This window comes from Arvicanthis niloticus, chromosome 22, assembly GCF_011762505.2.
Source record: "Arvicanthis niloticus isolate mArvNil1 chromosome 22, mArvNil1.pat.X, whole genome shotgun sequence".
Lineage (NCBI taxonomy): Eukaryota > Metazoa > Chordata > Mammalia > Rodentia > Muridae > Arvicanthis > Arvicanthis niloticus.
The window spans coordinates 9,178,652-9,191,754 of record NC_133429.1 but is presented as its reverse complement, the minus strand read 5'-3'; the positions used below and the strand labels follow the sequence as shown (position 1 = coordinate 9,191,754).

Genomic DNA, 13,103 nt, shown 5'->3' with positions numbered 1-13,103 from the left:
AGATGGGTTGGGGCACATCCTCATAGAAGCAGAAGGAAGGGGGATAGAATAGGGGTTTTCTGAGTGGGAGAGAAATGGGGAAAGGGGATAATATCTAAAATATAAAAAACATTCCAAAAAAATTAATTCAATTATAAAGGTGTATACCACCAAAAATAGAGGAAAAGGAAAAAGTCCAGTGTTCTCTTAATGTGAGGTCATGTTCACACAGAAATGTACCATGATTCATAGAAGACAGGAGATCCTAGAAACTAGTACTTCATCTGTGTGTCATCACATTAAATCTCCTGGTATAAATTAATAAGACCACCACTATTCTACTTTAGCATGTAATACTCTCAATTAAGATGGATTAAAGATGAACTCACAATGCTAACATTGTATAACTGCAAATTATATGTGGAATCAGTTAGAACTTATTGATATTTGACACAATCACAGTGTCTTATAGTCATCAATATTATGTTCTTGTTCAATGTTTTTCTTATCCAAACAGCAACCATTACCCAATGTACTACTACTCTTCCCCATGTTCACTACCCTATGTCAGGTATAGTTTTTCCATCTGTAAATTATGTGTACATTGTTTCCTCGTCCTGAAAATAATTATCCATGCTGCAAAATCTTTCATTCACAGAACTTTCTTCTCCCCTTTTCCATGGTTCAAACATCTCTAACTCAACCTGATTTTCTATGGAGAAATCATTCCTGCCCAAAGACTGGCACATTCTTGTTTGTGCCATTAACTGTTCACCCACTCTATCCTCCAGGTGCAACCAGTTTTATCAGAAGAGTGGCTCATGCTTCTACCCCTCAACCTACACACACAAACATACACAGACACATATATACTTAACTTATTGAATGTCAGTAAAATAAAAAGTGATGTTATTGCAAGAAAACATATTGTTACATGGTCATATTTAGGGGTTGGTTCTGATGCTGTGATCAGGAATCACTGCATGTGAACACTGAAGGTAATGTTTTCCAATTGGGGAATCATCTAGAACCATCAAATACGAGAAAAATTTGAGTTGGCAACCTGTATACAATCAGACTAAAATGGATTTGTATTTTGCAAACATTCTGGTTAATTGGTTTAAACTGTGAATTATGAAGCATTAACTGGCCTTCAATTTATATAGCTATCCTATTGTGAATACAGGTACAAACTGTAGGTCTTACCGAAAGATGACATAAAAATTTTTAGTGGGCCAAGATATGTAAAGGGTCTTGGAACTACAGTTTTCCTTTCTTCTGACAAGGAACACATCATCCAAGGCCCACAGGTTATTCAGTGGGAATATACATTTTATCTTAAACTTCTTCCTTTTCCTAGAAAGAGAATCAAGTATATGTTAGTTTGATTTGCATTGTAGTTGTAATCACTTGTAGATATACCCAGTTCTTCCTGCCCCAGAGCAGAACAGGACTCCTTCATTTTATCACTCAGGCACAGTTCAAACCATGGTAGATGGAATTCAACAAATCATGTGTTGAAAGAAGTTACTGGATACAAGATTCTCAATGCACACAAATTGACATAGCCTTATTGTTTTTGGACGAGAGAATGTGAATGGCTAATCTATGAATATACATTGTGTATGCATATGTGTATATACATATGGCAGTTTTAAGATGTGTTTCAAGATTTCTTTCATCAGTTTTGTTTATTAGTAACCAGTTTGCTTTATTTCCTTAATTTCCATAAAACATTGGTTAAGATTATATATTTTAATTAATTACATTTAATAATCTTTCCAAAATAAACAATATTGAAATATTGCCTGACTGAATAAAATTCATGTTCCACATCCTTCTCTGTATATTACAGTGACTGATCAGGGTTGGCAGCCAAATTTACCAAATTGGTAGCAGGAGAGAACATTAAATAATTCGCTTTTTAAAATTATGTCTAAAACATTTGTCAAAACTAATTGAGAAACTTGTAGGGAGTGTCCACCAAACCTAAGCCATGGTAGAGGAAAGAGAAGTTGCAATCCTGGAGAAATAAATTGTAATCTATTTTAAAAATGAAGTAAAAGGACATAGGTTATTTTTGTACAAAAAGGCCTAAGTAAAGTGTAGCCTCTCATAGTAAGGAATGCATGCTGCGTATACTCACAGGTTGCTAGACACAACCAGAACATCATTAAATAAGGATAGATATCTTTTCTTCCTTTCGTTGTAGCTCTTGATTTCCACAGGGCCTTGGCACAGCAAAGTTCGATGCATTTGTTCCATGTCGCCCTTAACAAGTTATTTCTATATCAAAAATATAGGATACTCCTGGTACAGGTCTCCACCTGACAGAACAAGATTTAGTGGATAAGTTATAAGACCAATGTTCATACTACATTTTGAAGAGGTCATGAAATTAAAATGCAGTAAAGTTGAAAAAAATCTGAGAAATATTATAGCAACATTTATAATGATAGCAGTTAACATATGATATACATGTATGAAATTAAAAAATGAATAAAAATGGAGTAATTGTAACTTGTAACATAAATGATATCCTAATGAAAATATATATTATGTATATATGTATATATACATAGATATATATACACACACACACAAACACACACACACACACATACAGCACACACACACACACACACACACACACACACACACGTCTTTTCTTTTATTGGCCTATATAACTGTTTCCTTAAGAAATTTCCTCTTAAAGTGATTGTCCCTTCTCCAAACCGTTTTGAATGATGAAAACTTAGAAATCTACAGGTGGTATACATTGTCTTTTCAAGGTGTATTTGGATTAATCTAAACAATTCAAGCCAGAGACTTCTGATGTTCAGTTGAGCTGTCAAAACTGTTATAAAAAACTCGATCTTTGTCAAATCAGCAAAACAAAGAAACAGTCAAACCAACCCTTCGGCTCTCAAAAATATATGTGAAGTTGGTTTTTTCCAAAATAAAGGGTCATTTCATTGACTCTTGCCAGTGGCTCCTGTACGGATATCATCATGGATTCTGGGCCTTAAAAACACTTGTACATTTTTAAGTCTCCACCTAGATTTCTGTACCTCTACAAACCTCTCCATCTCCTGTGCTATGCTAACTATACAGTCTCCTCCATCTTTATGAGTGCAAAGTTTCTCCTACTCAAGTTATCCCCATTTTCTCTCCTGATATTCTTCCTTCTCTAATACCCAGACTTGGCCATAGCAAATCTGTTTCTTTTTTCTCTCTACTCAGAACTCTTCCACCTGCCTCTGAACATGATTCTTCTCATATCCCTAATAAAATTCTCCCCTGTGATACTGGAGTGGCAAATCCTTCTGGTGGTTTCTTTAATGTGACCTGCTCAAATAAATGGTATATTTATGATAGACATTTTCTTTAAGGGAATATAATTCTGGCAGAAACATGTTATATCTTTCAAACAATATGTACAGAGGCACCATATCTTTTAATTGGAAAGCATTTAGGATTCCTGTGAATCACAATGTCAAAGAGATATACCTGCCAACAGTTGTCATCAATACTTCAAACAATAATGTAAAACATATGACAAAAAATACCAACTCAATTTCACAATAAGCAAAATTGAAAGCAAATGAACATGTGTGGAAAGTAGCTCTTGTCTATTGGAATTAATATTCAAATCCTTGGATAGACTCCAAAGAACACAATATGTATTAGAAACTATGACAATCGGAAGAAAGCAAGCAAGTTATTAAATTTTGAATGTACCAAAAAGTCTGACCAATTGTTTTTTAAATCTCCGTGGTCATGTGATTAAAACAATTGGGTTGCATATAAAATAATCCTCACTTATAAGTTGGGCAGATTTTTTTAAGATTTATAAAATCTCTTCGCCTGTATGCTCAAAGCATACCTCTCCTCGCAGAATAATTTTTTTTAGAGAAGACTGGTACTGAATATTTCTACAATGACTACGTATTCAAGAAACCATTGCTGAGTTGAGAGTTAGCTCATATGATCTGTAGAAATGAAGAAAGAACATTAACCGATATGATCAGTCTATTATGAGAATCTAATTAGTTATAAAATACCTTTTCTGGGCAGCCTGGAAGGGAGAACCTTTTAATAGACCTGAATTTTTTATATTTTTAGTCTTTCTTCCTCTTTCACTGAAAGATTTTTTATTTGATATTTTATTTATTTACATTTCAAATGTTATCCCCTTTCCTGATTCCATCTCCCCCCTTAACCCCCTATCCTATCCCTCCTCCTCCTTTTTTTGCTTTCAGATCATTATAATTACATGCAAGTATTAAGGTCAGTTCTAGGTTGAGGAACTAGCTATATAATAGATGCAAATAGTCAAGGAGCACGCAAGACAATAAACCCAGATAGTAAAAGAACAAACAGAACAATAAACAGATGGACTTGAAATTTTATTTTGCTTTCCTACTCCTGAACACCAAACTGGTGACTGCATTTGGTAGACAAACCACCAAAGTCTGGGGGCTCTGTAGTAATTAAGCTGTAGGACCATTGTGATGTCAATAGTCTAAGGCTCATGCCATCTGACAAGGTGACACATGCATTTCCTTTCCTTATACTTAGTGGCTTTAAAAGTTTTTCTAGCAATTGTTGAACTGTAAGCTTTTGTAAGGAATAACATTTTCACAACCAAGTATAGTATGAAAGTCATATAGCTGAGAGATCGAATATAGAGAAGGATAATAAATCAATAGACAAGTACATTCATAGATACTCTTTGGGTGGTTTCTTTACTGTACTCTGCTCATATAATTCCAACAGTAAAACATATATTAAGTGAATATCATGCTGCCCAAAACATATATCTTTCAATTATATGTAGAGAGACACCACCTATTGCCTAGAAAGCAGTTAAGACCCATGAGATTCAAGGAGTCAGGAGGAACAGCAGGCAATGGTTATCATCACTCACATTCCACAATAATGTAAAGATGTTTACAAAAATAATACCAACTCAGTTTCATGATATCGAAAAGTAAATGAATATGTTTTGAAACCGATTCCTTTCGACCTGGATGAACATTAAAATATTGAAAACTTAAAAAAAAAACCACAACATATCTAGGAAAAAATAACAATTTTCTGAAAACCACAGAGTTCATAGACTCTAGGTTGAAGTCTGACCAGTTTACATCAAAAGTTTGTGTTCATAGTAGGTAAAAACAATTAAATAGTCTAGAAAATAATCCTCTTTCATGTGCAAGATAGGTATTGTTTGAAGACTTATAGAAAACTTTCTCCTGGAGGCTCAAAGCATACCACCCTTTACCTGACAACTCTGTTTTTTTTAGAATATTGGTACTAAAAATTTCTAATGAGTAAGTTTTTATGAAAACACTGCTGAGGTAAAAGTTAGTTCACATGTCCTGAAGGAATCAAGATAGAACACTTCTTGATTCCATTAGACTATCATAAGAATCAAGTTAGTTATTGTATACATACCTTTACAGTGGAGCCTGCAATCGAGAACCAATCAATGGACTTGAAATTATCGCTTTCCTTCTAGGCACTAAAACCCAAAGTGAACACTGCAGTTGGTAAACCAACCACTGAAGTCTGAGGAGTCTTTGGGAGTCAGGGTGGCAGGTCATTGTGATGTCAAGATTCAAAGGCTTATGCTGTAGTTGACAAAGTGACAAGTGCATTTCATGTCCTTCAATATTTTGGTTTTAAAAACATATTCTTTTAACAATTGTTGAACCATAGGTATTTTTTATTAAATAATAGATTTTCACAAAAGTATGTGTGATATGATAGATAGATGATAGTTAGATGATAGACAGATAGATGATTGATAGATAGATACATTATAGATTCTCATTAGTAATAATACCAGTTAATGAAAAGGAGAAACATTGTAAAATGCATATTCATTTCCAAATATTCTCAATACATATGTTTTTACATATCAAAGGTATACATGAAAGGAAATATCATTAACACTGTGAACCTGAAAGACCAACATGCAAGAATCATAGGAGACCTTACAAATGAATGTGCTTTACTGAATATATTCAGAAAGCTTCATCCATAGGGAGGTCAGAAAGCATTGAAGATATGTATATTATTTTTCCCACCACAATGATGCTTATTTCAGATTATAGTTAAGTATAAAATATACTAGTTAAGTCAATTCATTCTATCATCTACAATGTCAGTATAAAAACCATTAAAATAAATATAAAATACAATTCTATTTTATTTTATTACTATTATTGAAGTTTGAGATTTAAGAATTAGGTCCTGTTCTTCCTTTCATCAGATGAATCATTATATTTTCTTCCACCTTCCTTTTATTAAATATAGATTCTTTATTTATACAACACATTCTGATAGTTTTCACTACCACCTCTCTACCATACACACACACACACATGCATGCACATACACACACACACATACACACACACACACACACACACATACACACACACACACACATTCCTTCTCTCATATCTGAGTTCAGTTTATTTTTCCTCTCATTAGAAAAGAACAGGCTTCTTAAAGATAACAACATAACGTATCAAAATAAAATACAGTAAAATAAAACAACACCCATTATAATAAAGTTGGACAAGCTAAGCCAACAGAAAGTAAAAGACCCCAACACAAGGCAAAAGAATCCGAGGCTCACTCATTTACACTTTCCTAGTATATATACAGAGGGTCCTTGTAGACTTCTGCAGGCCTTGCAATTCCTACTTCAGTTTCCATGAGTTATTTGAGTTTTGTTGCTCCCCTGCTCTTCCATCCCCTGCAGCTTCCTAATTCCCAGAATAGAAAAGCAGTCTTTATAATCATTATTACAGAATTTGCACGCTACAAATATTCATTACTTTTCAGAATAAATTTAAAAATCTTGTAATATGGGAATTGATAGATTAAGGTAAATGACCAAAGTATCAATGGGTCCAAGATTTCCGTATTTCAGTCAGTTAGAAGTGATTGTAATTATACAGATTTTTTCTCTATATTTATATATCATTCTACTTACTCCCTTAGTACAAGCACTTAAGTAAAAAATTAAGAAAAATATTTAGGCTTCAAACATTATTTCTCAATCAGAAATTATAAATTTGTACATAACTCACTTTGCAATGCTGACAGAATTAAGTTTGTTCCTCTTGAACAATGTGAAGTAAACTGAGGATTTCTACTCCATGGTAAGTCATGCAAGTTCCAAAATTAGAAACCGTTATGCATGCACATTTATAGAATATACAATTATTACACATTTAAAGAATGGAGTTGTGTCAGAATCCTGAATGCTTGTGAGAAAGCTCCAAGGAAACAAGATGTGAATCTGGTAGCCTCAGTTTCTTCAAATACAAAATTGTTCTTGGAGTGTTTTGTGCTCCTCCCAGGGGTACTGGATAGGCATGTTTACTTCAGCTGTTGTTATTCACATACCTCCATGGAAATACAGGTTTTTGTCATGTGTGCCTTGTCCTTGTAATTGAAATCCTTACTCCTCTTTTTTTTTTTACTCTTTTTCTTTATCTTTTTTTCTTTCTCCTGCCCTTTCCCACCCACACACATCCTGGGACTTCAAGTCTCTGCAAGGTTAGGTGCTTCATCTCCCATTGAAGCCCCAATGTAGCCCAGCTAGAACACTTCACAAGGACAGGCAACAGCTTATAATACAGCCCCCATTCCATTTATCTGTGACTCACATGAAGACTGGGATGCACATCTGCGACACATGTGTGTGGAATCATAGGTCCAGCTCGTCTATGAGCTTTGTTTGGTGCTTCAGTGGAATAGTGTTGAGAGTCACAAGAATCCAGGTTTGTACACTGTTGATCTTCCTGTGGAGTTCCTATCCCGTTTGGAGCCTGCAATGCTTCTTCTTATTCTTCAATAAGAGTCACCAAGCACCATCCATAGATTGTGTGTCTGTGTCTGTTTGAGTCAGCTCTCGGGCAGAACCACTCAGAGAACATGTAGTTCCTGTCTGGAATCAAAAACGAGCATCATGAGTAGTGTTAGGGATTGGTGCTTGCCCATGGTCACAAGTTGGGCTGGTTATTGGATGGCCATTCCCTTAGTTTCTTCTCTATCACCCATGCCTATATTTCTAATAAGATAAATTTGGGGTTGAAAGTTTTGTGTGTAGGTTGGGGATTCTGTAGCTTCACTGGGGTTTCTGCCTGGCTACAGGTGGCAGCCTCTTCAGGTTGCATTTCCCCAGTGTAGAAAGTCACAGCTAAGGTCATCTTCTTTGATGCTTGGGTGCCTCCCTTGTCCAATCTCACTCCTGTTCTGTTGATGCCCACTGTCTTCTCACCCCAGTCAGTTGCAAATATCTATTAATTTTCATGGCCATCTAGCCATCTCTCCTGACATTCCCTTACCTGGCCCTAAACCCAATATTCCCCCTCCCCATCACCATCCTTCCCAGTTCCCTCCATCTGCCTCTTATGAGTATTTCCTTCCCCCTTCAAAGTGAGATACAATCTTGGGCTTTCCTTCTTGGTTAGCTTCTTTGAGTCTGTGGAATGTAACATGATATATTTTATCATTTTATGGCTAATATACAGTGATAACTGATTCTATGACATGCATGCCTTTTTGGGACTGAGCAACTTCTCTCAGGATGATAATCTCAAGTTTGATCCATTAGCCTGCAAAATTCATGCTGTCTTTGGATTTTTTATTGGATATTTTACTTATTTACATTTTACATGCCATCCCCTTTCCCCATCCATCCCCCACAAACCCCCATTCTATCCCCTTCCTCCTTCTTGCTTTTATACCATTTTAATTACATGCAAGTATTAAGGTCAGTTCTAAGTTGAGGAACTAGCAAATACAATAGATGAAAATAGTCAAGGAACAAGCAAGACAATAAACATAAATAGTCAAATAACTGGCAAGGCCATAAACAAAGTCCTGTGATCACTCCTGTGATCAATGTTTCTAAAGGCTTATCAGGATGACTTAAATATCTGGGCCTACTTCCCTGTCCTAGCCCAAAGTAATTTCCATGCCTGTAGCCTACTTCTTTGTTCTATCCTAAGATTTAGATTCCTGCCTGAAATTACTTCTTTGTTCTATCCTCATGTCAGATTCCTGCCTGAATCCCAATTCCTCCTCTTTGCCAAAGTCAGATTTTTTCCAAGCAGCCCCAAAAGCTCTCCAATTTTCCCTTTTTATTTCATAAACAAGACTGAGCTTGTCTTAGATCATTCTGACAAGAATACCTTTCTTACCCATCATGGAATATGCATTCCCAAAGCAATGCACTTAGGTTGGTAAGGCTCTGTGCAAAATCTTACCCATCCTTGGCTTGCCAGCCTGTTAAATTAAGAACTCTGTCCTACTCCATTGTGTAGATGTACTGCATATTTTGGTTTGTTTCTTTGTAATATTTTTTGTTTTATCCATTCTTCGGTTGGGAGACATTTTTATTTTTTGTTTCTGGCTATTACATTAGTTCTCTGGTTTGTATTTTCTAGATGACCTCTTTTATTGGATATTTTATTTACATTTCAGATGCTATTCCTTTTACCCATTTCTCCCCCCTCCCCCAAAAAACCCATATCCCATGCCCCCTTTTCCTTTTTGCTTTTATACACTTTTAAAAAATGCTAATCAAAGTCTTTATACATTTGGTAATGCTCAATCGGAAGTGTAACCCATTACCCAACCTAGATATATCAACTGTCTTTGACTGGTGGAGACACATGAACATCTACCTCCATATCCTCACCCCTCTCTTTCTCTCTCTTTCTCTCTCTCATCACCTAGCTTCTCCTCTCATTCTTCTTCTCCTCTCCTTACTCCTTCTCTTCCTCTCAGTACTCCTCCCACAGTAGCTCCTCCTACATATCATCCTTCCTTTTAAAATCAAACTTTTCTCTCAAAATACAATTAGAGCATAATTATGCCAATTTCTACCAGTGAGGTACAAGACAGTCCTAATACTCAGTCCATCATTTTGTTGACTAACCAGAACCTCTGTCATCTCTCCTAACTAAAACACTTAGTTCTGAACCTGGCTTTTTTCTTAGCTTTAGAATGAATATCTGCTGAAAACCATGCACTCAGATCTTTTCTCTAAAAGTAAGTAGCCACAATTGGCTACGAGACTATAAGTTTTCAACCCCTTCAGAAATCCAGAATGGCTGAGTTAACTAAAATTATGGGAAGTACAAAGTATAGCTTCTAAAACTTAGCAAATTTATAGGGAAAACTGAACACCGGGACATTCCCTATACTAAAAAACGTTGGAGCATCTCATCTTCAGCCTTCTGGCCCAGGACCATCTGACAAACCTTAGAGCTGCAGAATTATTAAGGGCTGATGACTCTGTCTAGGCAGATATAATCAGTAGACTATTCTTCAAGTGTGTCCTTTTCTGGACAGTAATTTGTCTGTAGATGGAAAGCAACATTAAATTGATAGCAGTATCTGCACTTTAGCAACACAACTTGCCTGGCTGCACTTCTATTACACCCCTTGGCTTCCTTCCCCACTGAACTGTGAACTCAAATCTGAGATCATAGTGTCTAGGTTTCCCCCATGGGTGTACTATGTTATATTTTAAATCTTACTTAAGAGAAAAGCATGCTGGCACATGCCTTTATTTCCAGATCTTGGACACAGAGCCAAGAGGTTCTCTGTGAGTTTTAGATCAGCCTGGTCTACAAAGAAAGATTCAGGACAGCCAGCCAGAGGTTTTACATAGAGAAATTCCAATTCAGTATCAAATTGCTATTCTATGTATTAGACATATCTAAGTTAATAGTCAATATATCAAAATAAGTAACATGTCCCTAATTTATTAATTTATCTTATTTCTGATATTTACCTCATACATAGATTCAGGAACAGTGAAAAGAGGTATCAAAATGTGGAGGCAATTTCTAGCAATAGGAAATTATCTGTAACACACAGGTGCAGTTTCCCTTTATATGGTTTGGTTAATTCTTCATTGCTGTTTGTTATAAACCAAATTTTCATTGGTAAATGATTATTAAGTTATGGTAGTAGAATATCTAGACATACCTTTAATGTTCTCAGACACAAGAGGAGAAGCTTGACTTCTTGACAGTTCATAATGGCCAGGCTAGCATGTGCTGACACTGGGGCAGCTGCTGAGTCCATGTTCTGTTTCCTCCATGTTCCTGATGTTAGATGGAGTATTCTGGGAACATGAGGCCTTTTCTCCACTTGGGTGAAAAAGTGATGTTTGGTACCAGACAGAATGCATGTCAATTCTGAAAATAATTGGAGAATTTTCAATCATATATGTTATCAGAGAAATCCATGAAAAAAAACAAGAAAAACACAGAGTGTCTCTTGTCATTTTTCATGGTTGCAAATCACATTTTACTTGAGACTTGGCGTCTAAAAATATGTAGTTCAAAATTCTAAAAAAGTCAGTAGTTATAAAAATAAGGGGGAATATTACTGTTAGATGCTTGTGAGATTAGATATTCAAGTGTGTTCAACAATGTGGTATAATATATAAGAGGATAATTTCCTGCTTTCACATTGGGATGGCCAGTATGTGAAGCACACAGACCATGTGAGTAACTTTGGTTGCCTCTGACACACTCATGGCTGTGCATATCTGTAAGGATGCTTATAGAATGGCATACCTAAGGTGGGAAGAAGTCATCTGAATGAGGGACTATCCTACTGAAAGTTCCCATGGCTGGATAAAAAGCAGGAGACATGCAAACCCATCTGAGAAGTAATATTTACATGTCTCTGATAGCTCACTGCAGATGTAGTGGTAACAGCTTGATCCTTGCGTTTATTATAGTGGGAGGTATCTGAAATAATGTCTATTTGGAGCAAACTGGATAGTTATGGATATCCAGTGGAAGATTCTTTGGAACCCTATTTTTCTTCTGATATTTGATCCTATACAATACAAGGAACATTTTCCCCTCAGTCTATACTACAACATATACCTAACAGCTCCAAGGGCAGTTGGTCTATTGCCAATGAATCAGAAACTCAAACACTGGAAGTAAAAATAACCATTTGATCCCAGTACCCTAGACGTTTCAGCATTTTATTTAGCATTTGAAAGGCAGCTACAGAAGAATAGTGTACTATATAATTTCCCTAAACCAATAAAAACCAGCATCAAGAGGCCAAGGATATAGTCAACCAAACTAATCAGGCGTCATAATAACCATATCTGAAAAATAAACCAATCCAAAATATATTGTCTTTGTTTTGTTGGGATAATCACCTTAAAATCAAGTAGAATTTCACACATTCTAGACTGATTATATCAGAATTCAGTCATATGGGTTTATGGCTCTTAGAGAAGGTCCTATTGCCATGTCAATAAAGCAAGCATGATTCCCAACTCTGTTGTAAATATTTAACCTAGTATTTATAGATAATATAGCCCTTACCTGATCCAGTCTGTTCAGGTCAGTCAACAGGGTCTAGCAAGAGAGAGTGGCGATGAAGGGGCAAGAGACAGGAAGAATGGAGACAAGACAGAGTGTCTGATCCAGTCCACTTTATTGAAAGGAAATCCTGGGTATTTATAGGTACAAGCAGGGGAACACAGCTGAAGGCACTTTGCCACATGCCTTGCAGCTGTGGGCACTATACAACAAAACAGCATATGTGAGAAAAACAGTGTTTATCAGAGTATGCTCAGCTGTTGTGGGCTGTTAAAAACAAGTCTCTTGTCAGGGTATATGGCCTGAGATGGCTGCAAAGATGATAGCCACTTTCTGCCAGGAGTCGACTCCCAATAGGTCCCCCTTTTTATTTATTTTATACTTTCCCAAAAGGGCAGGCTGGGAAAAATTATGGAAACCTTATCTGTCTTAGGTCAGAACAAAGGACCCCAGCCTCCCTATCCTGTCTTTGGATACTCAACAGTCATTTGGTTGAGCACCTCTCTTAGGATGGTGAGGCCCCCAGAGAGGGGCAAGGGACTTCGGGACTTCAGTTGTTCTCTTACCCATCACTGACTATCTGGCTTAGCATGTAAGTTAGGGGTTAATCCTCATCAGTCTTGATGACAGAGGTTTTAGAGTACCCTACTTCCAGCCTGTAATAATGGACCTGTATGGGTTTCATTTGAATAGCGTAAAAAAGCCATCAGTCTGTTGAACAGCATGGAC

The 13,103-nt window shown here is 36.3% G+C and overlaps 1 protein-coding gene across 2 annotated transcripts in view; it reads right to left on the bottom strand.

The window, feature by feature from the left end:
- LOC143436006 (rho GTPase-activating protein 20-like) overlaps nt 1-13,103 on the bottom strand; it is a 55,761-nt gene that overhangs the window by 26,349 nt on the left and 16,309 nt on the right. For both annotated transcript variants that reach the window (XM_076919827.1, XM_076919826.1), the window contains exons 2-7: nt 11,008-11,219; nt 7,671-7,951; nt 6,642-6,761; nt 5,440-5,615; nt 2,126-2,306; nt 1,186-1,335 (exon numbers count right to left, since the gene is read on the bottom strand). In XM_076919827.1, coding sequence (XP_076775942.1) covers nt 1,186-1,335; nt 2,126-2,244 — 269 coding nt within the window. In that variant the 5' untranslated portion in view covers nt 2,245-2,306; nt 5,440-5,615; nt 6,642-6,761; nt 7,671-7,951; nt 11,008-11,219. The remainder of the gene's footprint in view (nt 1-1,185; nt 1,336-2,125; nt 2,307-5,439; nt 5,616-6,641; nt 6,762-7,670; nt 7,952-11,007; nt 11,220-13,103) is intronic.